The sequence below is a fragment of the Silurus meridionalis genome, chromosome 2, assembly GCF_014805685.1.
Source record: "Silurus meridionalis isolate SWU-2019-XX chromosome 2, ASM1480568v1, whole genome shotgun sequence".
NCBI lineage: Eukaryota > Metazoa > Chordata > Actinopteri > Siluriformes > Siluridae > Silurus > Silurus meridionalis.
In genome coordinates, this window is record NC_060885.1 from 8,105,113 (window position 1) to 8,123,356 (window position 18,244).

The following is an 18,244-nucleotide window of genomic DNA, read 5'->3' on the forward strand; positions in this document are numbered from 1 at the left end:
TTGTTATTTAGAAATAATGTGGTTGAGATTATTATAGCTTCCATTGAGTTATAATTATAGGAATGTGGTAGCTCAGTGGTTAAAACGCTTAAAGGACTAGAAGTCATGAGTTCAAAATCTACCAAGTTGCCACTGTGGCCTTCACACTTAACTGCTCAGTGATATAAATTAGATAAAGTAAATTCGATAATAGAAATTTGTGTGTAAATAATTGCATTAGTGGGCCTTTAAAGGAATAGATGTCGACCCCGCAAACATCCCGAACCATCTAGAGACGTACCAGTGCCAATTGGATCCCACCTCATGTGGAGTTTGGACACTGGACCTCCTGGAGTGCTTAAAAGCTCTGGCATGGAGAAGCTGGTGTTGGATCTGTGATGATCGCAAATGTTGTGCTATTTTATGAGTTGCTCAGTAGCTCCTGGATCCATAATCTCAAATGACTGTATGAGACTGTAGAAAGAACATTACTCATAATCTTATACTCCAGTGCTCATGTTAGTTCTCACTCTCCAGTGTTCTGTATTGTTTAAAGATTTATGATCACACTCTTGATATCACCCAGGTGAGGATGGGTTCCCCGTTTGAGTCTGGTTCCTCTCAAGGTTTTTTCTTCATAACATCTAAGGGAGTTTTTCCTTGCCACAGTCGCCACGGCTGCTCATCAGGGGTAAATACACACCATTCACCTAAAGTGTTAAATTCTGTAAAGCTGCTTTGAGACAATGTCTGTTGTGAAAAGCGCTATAGAAATAAACTTGACTTGGGTAAAAACCCCAGATAAAGGCCCTTTGGGGCAGGTATCTCACTGCCACACTGAAGACAAAGTTCTTGAATCTCAGCTGGCTATTACAAGGTTTGTTTATCGTAAAAGAATGTCAACTTGATATTAATATCACCATATCACAACAAAATCTTTGGTCATAAGCTGCTACTGACCTAGAGGCAATTTAGCATAACTATCCACTGTACAATACAGTGATCAGCAATAACATTAAAACCAGGAACCAGGTGAAGTAAATAATGTTGAATACATCAGTACAGTCACATATGCCATAGAGTGTAATAAATTATGCAACAAGTGAACAACAGTTCTTGCAGTTGATGCATTGGAAGTGGAAAAAAGGGAAATCTGAGTGACTGACAAATGTAATGGTTAGACCATCTTGATGATGACAAGTCTTACCGAGTTGTTCATAGTATGCAGTGGCTGTTACCTACTGTAAGTGATCCGACCGCTGAATTGGCAACAGAGTAATGGCTGCCCAAGATTAATCGATGCAAGTGGGCTAGCCCATCTGGTCCGATATCACGGAAGAGTTTATGTAGCGCAAATTGCACACACAAAAAAAATAAAATAAAATAAAAAATTTGAAAAGAATGCGAGTTACAATACAAAGTTGTCAAACACACAGTACAGACTAAGTGACATGCCTTAATAGTAATGACATTCCCAAATGTATGGTCTCTTTCAGCAGGATAGTGATCCCTGTGACACTGCAGGAAATTGTTCAGATATGGTGTGAGGAACATGACAGAGTTCAAGGTGGTGAATCGGCTTTCGAATTGCCCATATCTCAATCTGATTGAGAATCTGTGGGATGTGCTGAAAAAACAAGTCAATTGATTCTAAACCTACAGTAGCAACTTATTGAACTTAAAGAACCTTCAACTGATATCTTGGTGCCAGATACCACAGCAGAAGTCCTAGGGGAACGACATAATATTAGTCAGGTGTCAGGTATTAACTGTATAGCTAATGAGGTCACAATTATTACAAATTTTGGACCAATGATTCAAAGATATTGGAAAATACATCATTTGACACTGCTCTTAAACATTAGTGTGCCTTTGCATCATCATGGATATTATCAAAAACTTCAGACTCGAACATGTAAATAGCTCTGAACCCTGCACTTCTTGACACCAACATTAGTACCCATGTGCTTTATGTAATGACAGTCTGTCATTTGCTCATATCTGAGTGTCACATTGGGATTTTTCACACTGTGATCAGTCTGTGCACTAAAATCCATCCCCATATAATGCGGACTGTCAGACCGGAGAAGAAATACTCTTGATGACTTCGCCTGGCAAGAGCATACAAGATAAGACTCTCCACTCCCAACAAAAGTCGCTGCTCTTTCAAGTTCTTTATTCGAAAGGAACGACAAAGGAAAGCCGCGGCTGTTTTATTCATGTGAAAATGGTTATACTTCGCTATATTATCATCATCTGTAGCTTTCAAGCTTTGGCTCTATAGAAAACATTTTTTTTCATCTAACCCACTGGGCAGTGAAGCTGAAAAGTATTGGTGTCTGATATAAAAGAAAATATACTGCAAGACTGTATTTGGGACACCGTATTTGCAGAAAGATTCAATAATATGAATGTGTGCAATGCTCTCAAATTCAAATCTGCTCTAATTTAAAATCAGCAGGTAACTCTGAAGTCATCAGACACCTAGCTCTATATCTAGCGCTATAGGTTCCTATATTTTCTTTTTTTACCACTTCTTTATCGCTCTTCTCGGTGCTAACTTGCAGGAAACATTTTCACGCCCACTGGCCCCAATACCTCCTTTTCCTCCGGTATCTACAGCGGGATCTGCTTCTGAAATGATAATCGTGGTGACGCAAAAGCACCTGCTGTCGTGACCAATCCAGAGCGGGCAGCGTCTCAAACCGAGATCTCGGCTGGGTTCCCCGCGCCGACCTGATTGCGTTTTTATTCTTCGGATTCATGTAGCGTGTAAGGAAACTGTCAAAAAGAACAGTCGCTCGGTGATTACAGAAGAATAAAGAGCAATACGAAGAACGCTAATGACAGCAATGAAAACAACCATAATGACAACAATAATCAGGAGGTAAATTGACCATTTCCCCCCCCATAAGACCATTTTGCAAATATTATTGCTGTATAATTAGTGATTCTATTTAATGGACATTTAAATCGAACGACAGAGATTACAATAAAACAATGAAATTAACACTAGGATTGTCAGCGTGACTCGTTATTTTATTACGTCTTATTAGTTCTGTGTGCCTCAATTTGGTTCACAGAGCAACTGCCTATTTTCTTCATGCTGCCACTGGAACGGTTTTATCGCTCAGCAGTGTGCCTTCTATCTGGCGGCGGTGTGTGTGTGTGTTACTGTGTGGTGCCGAAGCAGAACAGCTGCTGCCTGTGTGATGTGGAAGGATCCAGAGCCCCAGGCTCTAGCGTTCACACACACCCACATCCACTGTCGTGACTTCAGCAGCAGAAACAATGCAACAACATCGACAGAGTAAAACACACATCTGCTGGAACTCTGGCTGTGTATATCACGCTCTGACTTTTAGCACTGTAATGAATTAAAATCTAAATTTGATCAAAGCTACTACTTATCTTTGAAGTACTATTCAATACTATATCAGTGGTGGCTTGTCTGGACCAGCAAGGTCTTCTCTGCTGGCCTAAATTTAGAATCATTAACTTACATTTTATATTTTTTTGTCTATGAATATGTATGAAATTATTCCCAGCAGTCTATTATCTTCATTTCCTAGCGTTTCTCTTAGGTGTCCTGCTGATGCACCATCAAATGTGTTTCGGTTACAGTTTCTATCCAATCAGATTTCAGCAGTCACTGTGACTGTGAGCACTGCAGGCTATTTTTGTGTTTGTTTTGTTTATTTTTCTTTTGCATACACTTAAGGCCTAGATGTTAAATGCACGGCCTGCAACTGTATATAAACCATCAAACTCAGATATGTCTACTTAAGTACAATGTTTTACAAATCCATCACCTGATGCTCGCGAGTTGCACCAGAACTTGGAAGACATGGGATGCGCACTTTTTCCTGCTGCCAATTGACCCTGTACTCTCCGTGGCTTTGTTACCTTGCCGTCACGTTAACTCGTACCTTGAGCAGCCCAACTGTTCGATAACTGCATTCATTACCGATTATTATCGATTAGTTGTTGCAGCCCTCACCTGTAAATAGTAATGTTGATTGCAAAGAAAAATATTCCTTCTTCATTTGGTGAAGACTTCAACACTAGTGTGGGAGGCATGTTCCGTGGTTTTGCCATAGCTAGAAAATACTTCTAGAAAAGCCTAAAACAACTCGACAAATTATATCGAAGTCTGCTACTAAATAAATAAATAATTACAATTTTGGATGTAAGAAACGCTAAGCCTTTTTCATGCAACATATACTGTAAAACACAACGTTACAATGTAATGTCTTTTGTTCAATGTTTCACAGTGTTTAACTGCTCTGCAGTGTTTTGAATCTATATATTTCTGTAAAACTGTTTTAGGATCATGTCCATTGTTAAAAGCGTTAACTTTTTATTTCATTGAATTGCTATTTCGTTAAAATAGAATCTTTTAATTTCTTTTCTGTTTCCTACTTTGCCTAACTGACAACTATGTAAATACTGTATATGTGTGGTTGTGTGTGTGTGTGTCATATGCACATGATACATTATGTCTTTACATCAGGGACTGGTGCGTAGGCTCTGATTTTTAAATGGAACTGATTCATCATGAGCGCCCACTTCACTGCTGTATGACACTTTCGTAAATGACACATGCAACCGCTCATGCATTATCCCCCAGCCTCCCAAATCTACACTGATTTCGATGAAAGTAAACTGATTTCTATGAAGCGCTTCAGCTCTCTTATCTTGTATTCATACCATACACATTTATCCTTTATGATGTTTCTCTACTGCAATGGCTACCGCTTTAGGGTTTTAATTACGACTCGGCTTCTCGCTGAAGCGTAGTCCTGCGGCTCGCATTATGCACACAAACACAAGAATGGTTTCAGATTCACTGCCTTTTAGCCTGTGGTGTTTCCAAAGCATGCAGACGGTTGGCTCAGCATGTACCGGATCAGCATCGAGAATCAGTCGATACTCGGATGCTTTGATCTTCTAGGGATATTCTAGGGTTTTTTGTTCTCTTTGCATTTCCTTATAGAGCAACAAAATTATCTGCCACTGCTGATATATATATATATATATATACACCGTAATTTTCGGACTATTAAGCGCACCCAAATATAAGCCGCAACCACAGAATTTGACAAAGATTTTTATTTTGAACATAAATAAGCCGCACATGTCTATAAGCCGTCTACACTGAAACTAATGAACTTTACACGGGCTTTAACGAAAGACAGTGTCTGTTACACGACTAGTATCTAAAAAGTAGCCTACCAAGAAAGTCATTGTTCACTGTTTTCCTCCTTCCTTTCACAACAATTTCTCTCGAGAGTTTTACTTTTGGCATCGTAGTGCGTTTAAAAATCACCATCGGTGAAGCTTTTCTATCGATGCCGTGCAGCTCAAAACACAGGTGAAGTGCGTTTTTTCATGCCCGGTTGTTTTCAGCGTGAAGAATGATTCGCATTTCCTGTAGACAGTCCGAGTGAGCGGCAGGTGAAACATCAGAGGAACATCATCCATATTTATGATATGGTGCCGCCCGATTCAGTGGGAGCGCATCTGATTTAATATAAAGAATTTCACTGGTTCACCTGAACCCGTTCTGCAATTTAATTGGTCTAATGTTATGGGGCATGAACTTGTGAAACTGGGAAAAACCCAGGAAAAATCCATAAATTAGCCGCTTCATTGTTTAAGCCGCGGAGTTCAAAGAGTGGGAAAAAGTAGCGGCTTATAGTCCGGAAAATACGGCATATATAAATAAATTAATTAATTAAGAACGTCTAAGACACGGTCTAAAGAAAGTGTGCTCCACTCCTCAACCCAGAAAATGTTTTCAGCTGGGAGATGTTTGAGGGGTTTTCTTGGATGTCCATCTGGTTTCAAGTCACCCCACAGCATCTCAATGGGATTCAGCATCTCAATGGGAAGATCTGGGCTTTGACTTGGCCTGCTGTGGGTACAGTGATGAGCTTTTGGTGATTACTTTTAGCATTTTGCGGTCTGCTCTCGGGGTAAACTTGCATGTTGGCAGTTGTTTTCAATGTCCTCCACTTGTAGACTTTTTTCCGGACAGTGGAATGGTTGATTTCAAATTCTTTTGAGATCTTTTTAAATCCCTTACCGGACTCATAAGCTGCTACAATCTTCTTTTTGAAGGCCTCAGACAGCTCTTCCGATCTCACCATTGTGTTCACTCTCGCTCTCACAGCTCATTCAGGAGCGCACCAAACTAAATGTCTGAGGTTTAAATAGGGCAAGCCTCCTTTAAATAGCTGAGTAACGATGTTCTAATTATGTCTTCCTGATGTGATACACCTGTGTGTGATTTTAGCCATTTTAAGTGGGAATAAATGTCTAAATGTCCTCATTTTTTCCTCACCAGAAATAGTTATTTTTTAAGTTTTTACAAATAATTATTAAAAGCATTTTCTTCAGTTTTAATTGTATAATTGCATTACTTGAATCAGTATTGTTTAAATTGATGTTTGGGAATATGGATTTTTAATATGATAAACGCATAGGCTTACATATGTATAATGAGAGTATACCCTCTTTGAATCCTATAGTTTTACTTATAAGGACATCATAAAATTCAGTTGGTCCTTATCTTAGAATTTTTCTTAGACAAACACCACCACATGACATATGTAAACTTTTTTACAAAAATCCAGCCAAAACAGAAAAAGAGAACACTGTTCCAGGAGCCTTGTGGTTTGCAATTTTGCAAATCTATGCCATGTTCTTTTTAGAGAAAAGAGGCTTTCTCCTGGCAGCCTTTCCAAACAAACCATACTTGTTCAGTCTTTTTCTAACTGTACCGTCGTGAACTTACACATTTAACATGTTAATTGATGCCTGTAGAGTCTGCGTTGTAAACTTTGTTTTTTTTTTTTGCAATTTCTCTAAACATTGCACCAGTCTCACCTTGGGGGGAATTTGCTAGAAACGTCCACTCCACAGCCTTGCATGTTTCCCACTTGCGAAATAATCTTCCACACTGTACAATGATGGAATTTATATTTATCGACAATGGCCTTAAACCCGTGCCCAGATTAATTGGCAGAATCAATCGCTTCTCTAAGGTCATTACTGATGTCTTTTCCCATTGGCATTGTGTTAACACACATCTGAATGCTACAGACATCCGAAGCTGCTGAAAATTGAGCTTTTATAAAGGTGGTAATACTTTTTGATCAGTTGATCAATTACACAATCACAGGCAATTTTCTAACTGAAATTTATAAGGTGTTATTTTGGTGATACATTTACACATTAGAACTAAGAGACACAAAACTGTTCCACTATTACAATGCACCTGTGCACAAAGCCTGCATGAAGATGGTTTACATGGTTTGGATAGGAAGCGCCTGACTGGCCTGCTGGAGTTTTGACCTAAACCTTATTAAACACCTTTTAAATGAATGGGAATGCTGACTGCAACTACATCTTTCCAGGATAGTGGAGGTCATTATACAAGCAAATGTGGAATTGTGTGGAATTGGCTGTCAAAATGCACATATGAATCGTATGCACACAAAAAAACTTTGTTCATTTATTCCATGCACCAACTCACAGTTGTTTCAAGTGCACAGTCGGTAGTCTTGGTTTGTTTGGAGGTTTAAATGTTCTAGATGCAGTGTCGGAATTCAGTACTGATTAATGTTGTCCATTGTTCATGTACAGGTTATGGAAGAAAATGGTGGTACAAATGTCATCTTCAACTTGCACTTATACAAAAGTCTGTGTGGAGAAACACTGTATAGATCCATACCTCAATGCAAAAGATTTTCTAAAGCATTCATACTAATCGATTAAACACTCCATCGATGTTGATGCAGAGCTAAATCCATATACTGTGTGTCTCGCACCGCTATCCCAGAGTTTCAAGGTTTCTTCCCACTAAAGCTGTTTGTTTCTGATTGTGCTACACAAGTTAACGGATTTCCAACGGGAGTACACAACCAAGGCTTTCAAAAGTATTAAGGAGCGTCTTGTACCTGTGTGAAGTTGAAAAACCACGTATGCTGTCATGATTTGTTAGCGTTTCGAAGGAAAGCTTGAAGAAAAAGGAAACAGTTTGCAGGTGATTGAAAATCGCAGAGGAATGCCGAGTGATGTTTTATGCAAACACCTGCGAAGTTCAGGTGCTCCATTACATTTTAATGAGATCTGGTTCGCACACAAACACACAGGTGCACACGAAAACATACACGGATGTAGGAACTAAGACATGTGTGCACACAGACACTTCATTGCCTACCTTCGGTGGGGTTGACGGCAGCAGGCAGACTCTCCCAGTCAAGGGTCCATGCTGGACAGGGGTGTGGGGAGAAGATGGCCTCAATGCCGTGCTCCTGAGGAATACAGAGAAAAAGAGAAGTTACTTACAGAAAAAAAAACATACAAAAAAATGGTATGAGAGGAATCACCATCATGTCTGCATCACTGCTTTATTTTTTCATTCATACATTCCTATTCTTTAGTCTGTTCCATTAGAGTGGGTTCGCAAGAGGCAGGCCAGCTAGTCAGGGCTAGCAAGGCCTTCTCAGCTGGCCTACATGCTATCAGAATCACTGACTTACGTTTTAATATCACTATAACAGTCATTTTTGCCTATGAATTTATATAAAATTACTCCCAATTATCTATGCTCTTTATTTCATAGCGCTTCATAACGTCAAAACGTCGGCCAACACAGTTTAAAACACAGTTCTTAAGCTTTTATACTTTAAAAACTGCAATACACGAATTCAAACATTTATTATTAATTATTTCCCTGTCTTACCTATGCAACACTGCTACTAGCACAAATTAACTGCTGCTAATTAGATGCCCACTCTGCCCACATGCTCTTGGTGATCATAAACTGTTTCATTTCATGACCAACTGAAACACAACAGTAGTGAAAGTAACATATTGCTACACTATTTGAATAAAAGTATTGAAACACCTGACGTTTCCAGCCATATGTGGTTCTTCCTTGAACTGTAACCACAAAAAAAGAGGCAAAACCTAAAACCTGTTCCAGCATGACAATGCCCCTGTGCACAAAGCCAGCTTCATGAAAATGCAATTTTTCATGGGTTGAAATGGAAGATCTTGAGTGGTCCGTTTTAGAGCTCTGACCTCAACCCTATTAAACACTATAGGGATGAATTGAAACACTGACTGCACCCGCAATAATAATAATAATAATAGGAAAAAAAAAAAGTAAAAGGAAAAAAAAAAGTCTTGATGACTTTGACGACGTTGTTGGTCCTGACGCCTGGTTTGAGTATTGGCTCAAATAATCACTCGTTACAAGTCTGGTGAAAAGAAAAGCATTTCAGAATGCACAAAAACAGATCATCACATCAGGTTCCTACTGATTGGGTCAGAAATTGGGATTGGAACCCAATCAGGGGAAGCTGTAACTCACATGCTGGACTTCTCATCGGAAGGTCTTGAGTTTAAACCGAATGTTCATTCGATACAATTCATCGTTGTTGAGGTGTGTAGTGGTAAATAAATGCAACCTGTGGTCCTGAGCCATTGTAGTAGACTGAGGATGGATTTGGACCGTAGTTAATGTCAACAAAAGATCTTGTGTTGCTTTGTAATTTAATGGATCTCCAGGTTGTTGATGCGAAACCATCCCCAGCTGTACAGAGTGACCTCCAACTGAAGAGAACCCTATCCAGTGGCAGCACGCTGGGCTGAACCAAACGTTCATCACAAGTCACCTTGGCGATTAACATAAATGTTTTTTCAGCACACAGGGAAGCCTTTTAAACCTTTTTATTTATTTATTTATTTTTTTGCATAATTCTTCTTCTTCTTCTTCTTTCGGCTGCTCCCATTAGGGGTCACCACAGCGGATCATCCGTCTCCATACCCCCCCTGTCCTCTACATCTGCCTCTTTCACACCAACTACCTGCATGTCTTCCCTCACCACATCCATGAACCTCCTCCTTGGTCTTCCTCTTTTCCTCCTACCTGGTGGCTCCCTCCTCAACATTCTTCTACCAATATAACTCATGTCCTTACTCTGCACATGTCCAAACCATGTCAATCTCGCCTCCCTTACTTTGTCACCAAAACATCCCACATGCGCTGTCCCTCTAATAAACTCATTTCTAATCTTGTCCATCGTCGTCACGCCCAACGTAAACCTCAACATCTTCAGCTCTGCTACCTCCAGCTCCACCTCCTGTCTTTTAGTTAATGCCACTGTCTCTAATCCATACAACATCGCAGGTCTCACCACAGTCCTATAAACTTTCCCTTTCACTCTTGCAGATACTCTTCTATCACAAATCACTCCTGTCTTTTTTTTTGTGCATAATTAAAAAAAAAAAAAAAAAAAAAAAAAACTGATTACAAGTTTGTCGTTTTTTTACGCGCATGTAGTATTTTTTTATTTCTATTGCCCTTTAACGAGGTGAGTAAATCTTGCAAAATCGAAGACGTAACTATGAATAAGCTCAATGAGTTATTTGCTGTAACTAAGCTCATTAGAAAACTGTAGTAAATTATATAAACGACGCATGGATGTGCTCTGCTGGGAAAAAAAATAAATCTTAATGGATTCTTGTAGAGCAAAGTCGACCTGATAAACAACGTTGTTTCACTTCCTAATTAATCCCTATTTCACGTTCTGTAAGCAAAGACATTGAGCATGCAAGAAGCTTCGGCGAGTAAAGACATATGAAGCTGAGGATCCGTGAGAGTAAGAGTCTTTAGCCTGCTTTGTAGTCGGACAGAATTTGCCATTAGGGTCATAAGGAATATAAAAATACCTATATTATGAGATAAACTATATTAACAAATAAAAAAGTAGATAAGGATAATTTTCAACAGAGACAATATACATTGAACTTGTTTAATGATAAGAATCCATTATACACACCAGACTATTATACACAACAGTTACTGTCACTGCTGTTTAGCTTTTGCTTCATGTATTTTAGTAGAGAGTGATGCAGCGCCACTTTAGTCATTTACTAGAGGTCATGGTCAGGATAGAGGCTGGTACACATTTGTCACCTTCGTCATTACACTGTGTGTACTTCTACTTCTACATACATGGTGTCAGGTTTTAAAAAGCTTCCCTGCTTCTGAACTACTGAAGCGGAAAAACAAATCGATCTCTCGTGTTTAATCGATGTACTCTTTTACTCTGAAAACCGAAACACATCAATGGACCACATGACGGTGAAAGGACGTTTTAAACGATGCTACTTAGCACAGTCCTTCAAGCATGCACAGGAAGTCGCGACACCGACAACACTTTCGAGATCACAACCGTCAATCAAGAGACTTTCCTGCCTGGAAGGCTCCGGCAGCCAATCTGAGTGAATGCCAATCAAACCCAGGGCGAGAAACATGAAGCGTGCACGCAGGAATGATGACCAACCGCCTTCCAGCTATTCCTGAAACTCTCGCAGGGGAATCTCTTGTGATAAACAGCTTGCTCTCTCTCCAAGGTAACGCCGGTAATAAAGGCAGTTTCATACAGGCTGCATGATTGACGTACCAAAAAAAAAAAGAAAGAAAAACAAAATATAACAGCAAATTCTAAACAAACTCCAGATCCTCTGTGAAAACAGCACGGCGAGTGTGAAAATTGAGCTGGGCTTCTGATGCAAGTTCAATGCAATCTTCAAGTTAAATGTGGGGTCGAAAGTTTTCTCGTAGCAGATGAATGGGTTTTTAAAATGGAATATTAGCTCTTCAAGCAAATAATTATTTTACTCTGTTGATCATTGAGCCAAAACACTCTATCATTCAAAATAAAAATAAAAAAACAGCTAAAAAGTCAGAATGATCGCTTTTTACATTTCTTTAGACAGCGGACATCCTTGAACATTTAAGTTCAGGAGCTTGTCTCTATATGTTACACAAGTAAAGTAAAACTGCTGTTCAAACTCTGGGCAATATTGAATACAAAACAACTTTTTCCAGACACAACAAGGGACAGCGGTCTCGAATTTCTGAGATGACTTTTCCCTGCATTTACAGGATGAAATACATGAAAAAAATGGTCGATCATCGTGTCAAAGTAAGGTGTGCGTCCCTAATCTTATGCTTTTATCTCGAATTTATTCTGAATAAAGTCAAGGGAGATGTCACACAACTTCAGTCCCTTCAGAAGTACCCATGAGATTTAAAAACACCAGAACAACGCAACATCCAACAGCAACTCAGACAATGCAATGGCAAAACCAACAGCAACAGAACTGTAGATTTGTCACTGTAAGCACAAACGTTAGTGGACACGTGTTCATAAGATTCGTATGTGCTTTTTAAACATCCCATTCCACATGCAGTCCACACTTACTGTTTAAATAACCTACTGAGATGATGTTCCACTAGAGTTCGGAATGTGCTTGGTGAGATTTGTGCTCAATCACAAAGATATAAGTAAAGTCAGGGTGGAGAGGTGAGGAGACCTGGGGTGCAGTTAGTGTTCCAATTCATCCCAAAGGTGTTCGATAGGGTGGAGGTCAGGGCTCTGTAGCAGATCACTCAAGATCGAACACTGCAAACCCTGTAAAGCATATCTTCATGCAGCTGGCATCCTACTGTATCTAAAGACATACTATGCAATTGTGTGCCTCCAACTTTGTGGTAACAGTTTGGGGAAGAACCTCATATGGCTGGAAAAGCCAGGTGCCCCAATACTTTTGGCCCATGTAGTGGATAAAAACAGGAAACAAAAACACATCATTAATTTAAAAGAGTAAAAGGATTTTGATTCATATTAAATATACAATAACTGGCTTTTTGTTTTTGGACATGGTGTGTGATTATGACAAGGAATAAAGACCTGACCTTTAATTATTATTTATTTATCCTGGCAAAAACTAATTAATGCAAAGTTAGTAATTATTCAGTTAGTAACCAACCTGGATTAAAAAAGAAAGAAATAAATAAAAAACAATTTTACAAGACTGACCTGGCCAAGAAGGTAGCAAAAGAAAAAAAAAGAAAAGGTTTAACATAAAAAAACTCTCTCGAGTGGAAAAGTGAAAAATAATAAATAAATTCAATAGAAACAAAAGAAAAAATACACACTAATACACAAATACCAAAGAGCAACTTTATTCTATCTTTATATACAATATTTTATCTTTACTAACATATTTACAAGTGGCAAAATCTAAACCAGCAAAGAGCTGTGCCCATCAGTAAATGGGTTTTAATGAATGAAATAAAAATTAAATAGTTAGTATAGTAAAATAATAAAAGTAAAATAATAGAAAATAAATACATTTAATCTGTATTGCCTTGCAGGTCTAAATGATTGAAAATCCAATTATAGTCGATCGGCAATTATCGTGCAATGGTCATTAAAGCCCCTCCGCCTTCTGTTATGAGTTAATGCTGATGCATTTAGTTTTTTGCTGTACTTGGCAACCTATCAAGTGAACACACACCTAGCCTGACTATACTGGAAAGTTAATTGAATGTGTACTCCACCTACATAACAATTAGCAAAACTTTGTACATGCATTATAGAAACTAAGCTTAACCAATGCACACTGAATACAAAACATTCAACAATGCTTTTTTTATGCATACTGTATACATTGTCTGGAATCTGAGCGTTCCCCTTTCACAACGCTGTAGTGATGAATCTATAATTTACCAAGTCTATGCTGTGTATAGTTCTATTTAAATGGTTAAGCATGGTGAATCCCTCAGACTTGCGGCTGTCAATCATGCGCTCGTCAATCAAATATATCAGAATACACCCAAAAAGATCTCAAATCATTCTTTTCAGCCGGACCATTAAGATGATTTCTGAGCAGTGGTTTTTATTATTATATTTCTAACTCCTTCTGTTCCATTTAGGCTGTCAGCATACAGGCATTTTTAGGGCTTATACTGTTTGCTTTACAACAACTGCCTGGTTTTATGTGAACGACAACAGCCACAATAACGACATGGCTATATTAAACTGTCAGGACTGAAAAACAGGCTCAACCCAAACTGGTTGAATACAGCCACAGTTCGGGAAATGATTAAAGACTACATTAAAATGTCCGCGAAAAAAAGACTCTCGGATCCTGACAGGCTACAATATGATGTTATAAGGTAAACCGATGTTACGGATGTGTTTGAAAAAAGGGACAACATTTTGGCAGGATGGAATGGGGGACGTTCATAAGCATATAATCAACATTTTTGTTTTCTATAAGCAATCAGCATTAATAATTTCTTCCTGTTTCCAATTTTTCCATTTCTGTAAGTAAACGCGAGTTTGTATTACAGTACGTGGAGCTTTAAAATGCATGCGCTAGTCTTGCGTAGCTGATTTATTTTTACGTGTACAATATATATGATATGATGTTCCCTAGATAAAGCATTGAGGATTGCCTGGGATCGAGATACATCTAATAAATATTCCCCACACACTGAAATGGGACAGGGTGAAAGACTGAGCAACACTAAAGAATAAACAGAAAGCATGACTTCCTATTGCGTTATTGCTGCAGGTTGTGCCTGGAAACATACAGCAACTCCAAATTCACATCTTTATTTCAGGACTTTCTCCTTTTTCTGAAGTGTGTGGAATTCATTGTGTGGCAAACAAAAAACCCCAAAATCTACAAGCAGATGCTATGATTAAATGCAGCCCTTTGATTTTCTCGTTCACCGCTGCAAATTTTCCAAATGTGTTTTTAAAGGTTGGAATCTTGTGTGATTCAAAAGGTTAGTAGTGGAATTGAATTCATTTGTAAATTCAACAGTTACTTCTGTACATGTCGTGTGATTGCCTTAGTGTTTGTTCTCTGCTGTTTCTGGCTGACCTCCTATTGATGAAGCCCTGCATCCATCGTCCTTAAGTGGTTGACAGCAATTGACCAATCAAAAGGTAAGAGACAAGGAAAAAGCTACCCCAGGAATCCGTGCTGTTAGCCAGTCTGGCTCCTGAGTTGTTACTTGTTTTGTTGTTCCGATGTTCTCCCTTCTGCCCTTATGCTAGCTCACTACCGATATTTCATTATGTAGGTGTTGTTTAATTCTTAGTCACACTAGGTAAGTGGGCAGGGTTAACCCCTTGTTTTTCTTGTTCGTTTTGCCTCGTGTAGTCATCTAGTTTTGTCTTGAAGTTGTTAGCAGTCAGGTTACCATAAAATGAATGAATGGACATTGGGCACCACGAAGATAAGGATGGGTTCCCTTTAGAGTTTGGCTCTTCTCTAGGTTTCTTCCTCATTCCATCTGAGGTTGGATTTCCTTGTCACTGTTGCCACAGGCTAATTAGAGATAAATTTATAGGCACTCACATATAAATTCAAACCTCTTAATCTCTACAAAGTTGCTTTGGGACATTATCCATGGTTAAAAGTGCTATACAAATAAAACAGAATTAAATTCTTTCTAATGTTTCATTATTCTTGTGCATATTCTCTTTCCTATGTGAGACTAGTGTCAAGTCAAGACATTTCTATTGTCATTTCTACCATAAATAGCTGATGCAATACACCGTGAAATAAGATGACGTTCCTCCAGAACCCTGGTGCTACATTAAACAACATCGAGCGACATCACACAATATAAAATTACATAACAGAACATGGAGTTAAGGACTAAAATAAGTAAGGTGGGTGTCCTAGTCACTTTGCACCTTAACTGCCTTTATATCCAAGTTATTCTCTGGTTTGTTGGACAATAAAAGCACTGCCCCAGGACCTTGACTCCTGTAGGCACATGACATAAGTGTTGCCATTGGATGCTTAGTAATCAAAATTAAAAATTGCTTTTGTTCACATACAACACATGAAGTACAGTCATGTGGAAAAGAAAGTACACCTTCTTTGAATTCTATGGTTTTACATATCGGGAGATAAAATATCTGGTCTTAAAACTAGGTGAATACAACCTCAGATTAACATGACTACATGACATACAACATTATTTTCACAATGGAGAATGGAGAAACAATGTGTGAAAAAGTTACACAGGAAATTAAAAAGCAGCCAGGTACTGCTTATTAAATACATTGAATTAAGTGATCATCAACAAGTGTGACCACATCAATAAAAGCCTACATTTTTGCAGTTTGCTGGTCTGGAGCATTCAGGTGTGTTTTAACACAATGCCAAAGACAAAAAAGCAACTGCTGCTGAAGGGTTATAAGGCCATTTTCAACCTTTTTAAAACGCTTCATTCTAGAGTGGCAAAGATTTTGGAAGTGGAAAACATGCAAGATATTTGCTGGTCTTCCCAGGAATGGACGTCCCAGCAAATTCACTCAAAGGTCAGACTCTGTAATGGTCAGAGAGATTGCAAAAAACCCAAGAGTGAAATCTCATACTTTACAGGCCTCAGTTAGCATCTTACTCTATATGTTAACGTTCATGAAAGCACAAACACTGAACAAATATGATTTGTTTGTAAAGTTTACCAGGAGAAAGCATCTTTAGAACGGCTGAGAAAGAACAGATTCGAGGCCCAGTAAAAGTCCAGACCCTAATCTGACTAAAATACTGTAGAGGGACCTTAAGAAAGTTGTGCATAAACACATACCTGCAAACCTCAATTAACTGAATCCATGCTATAATGATGTGAGGGGCTGATATATACAGAACATGATTGCTACAGATTATTGGTGCTAAAGGTGGTTCTACAAGCCATATGATTTTTATTATGTCCTAATAGATAGAACCATTGAAATAGTGTGTACTTTTTTTTCTTCACTTGACTGTACATCATTTACACTAAAAGCAAGCATATACAGACTCCTTTTCATTAAGAAGCAATGAATGCCATGTGGAAAATTCATCAGGCTCTCCACAGTGTATTGTGACTGTCTGGTTGTTTGGTTTTTCAGATTTAAAGCTGAACAGGTTACAATGCTCTATTCATACATGCACCTATTTTATCACTGCAAGGTGCCATCACCATATTATGAAGTCACCAGTAGGAGATCCTGCTTCTGGTTGCCACAGTAACTTTTTCAGCCACTGGCCAAACTAAGATTTCACTTTTGACAACAAATCAGGAGACGGATTACTCTGCCTTTACTCCCACTGGAAGTTGCTGCAACAGGTGACTTAATTTTTGCATGAAGCATGTAATGAGTAAGCATCTCTGATGGAAACATCTGAAAAAACATACACAGTTGTTTGAAATGGTCTAAATGTATATCAAGTGTCAGGCAAAGATCTCTGAATTAACATGTAGAAAAGAAAGACATTGTATCTACATTCCCTTCTACATGGAGAAAGTTTATTTTCCAACCTATATACAATTCAAAAAATAAAACATCAATGTTTTACTATTATAATATACCAATGGTGGCCAGTGGGGGTGAGCAAGACCTTCTCTGATGGCCTAAACAAAATCAGAATTACTAAGTTAAAAACTACTCTCTTCATATCACAGCTTTTCTCTTGGTTTCGTTGCTTCTAGTAGTGTATGTCTATCCAATCATGTTTCAGCCATCACATCACATGTTGCCAGGGAATCTACCTTGAGACCTTCAGAATCAACAGTGCAGGTGCTTGAAGCTGAAACTTAAACTAATCAGATTTCGAATCGGTGACACCAAAGCTATCTAGCAGGCATCTAATAACACACATTTTTATGTCCTTAGATTGGATGGCCAGAAAGTGCACTAGTAAGAGCTTTTATAAATAAAAAAAAACTAAAAAAAACCCCTGCACAAGCTTGAATATATTTGTGTGGATTAAATAGCTGTTATTTTTTCCACAATAGCTGACAGAGGAGAATAAATTGATTTTGGTCACAGATTTATCTAAAATTTTTAAAATAGACCTTTTCAGAAATAGTGAAAAACGGAACAGTTGATAAGCTTTTTCATGAACCACTTGTACTTTAGCAATTTTTTCCCCTGTAGAATTTGCACAAAAACACACAATTTGCCTTAATTTCAAATCCTAGAATAAAACCACAATGCACTGAAATATGAAAAAAATACTGAAAACCCAGGTTGGACTGTATTTTTGTCATTTTATGACATTAATATTGATGCTTCTGCTAGAGATGATGTATGCGGGCAGAGCAGTTGTGGCTCCAGTGAAAGGAGACTTGTTGAATTGTGTTCACTGGGTATCTTGCTTTAGTAACGGAATTCGTTCTGACTGCATTTGATACCTGTCTGTGATGCAGTGCTCTGTTATACTGCGTTTCTGTATAAAATCGATTGTTTGTAGAGCCGTGGCGTCATAATGATGGTACTGAGAGGTGGATTGATTTAGGTCAGACACCACTGAAGGCCGTGAAGTGAAATGCATGGTCTGCCACTGTAATATACAGTACATTAAATACAATACCCTTTTTTTT

General features: G+C 38.5%; 1 protein-coding gene across 1 annotated transcript in view; it reads right to left on the reverse strand.

Annotated features, from left to right (window-relative positions):
- gstcd (glutathione S-transferase, C-terminal domain containing) overlaps nucleotides 1-18,244 on the reverse strand; it is a 144,163-nt gene that overhangs the window by 100,305 nt on the left and 25,614 nt on the right. The window contains 1 exon segment of the mRNA XM_046876495.1: nucleotides 8,207-8,300. Coding sequence (XP_046732451.1) covers nucleotides 8,207-8,300 — 94 coding nt within the window.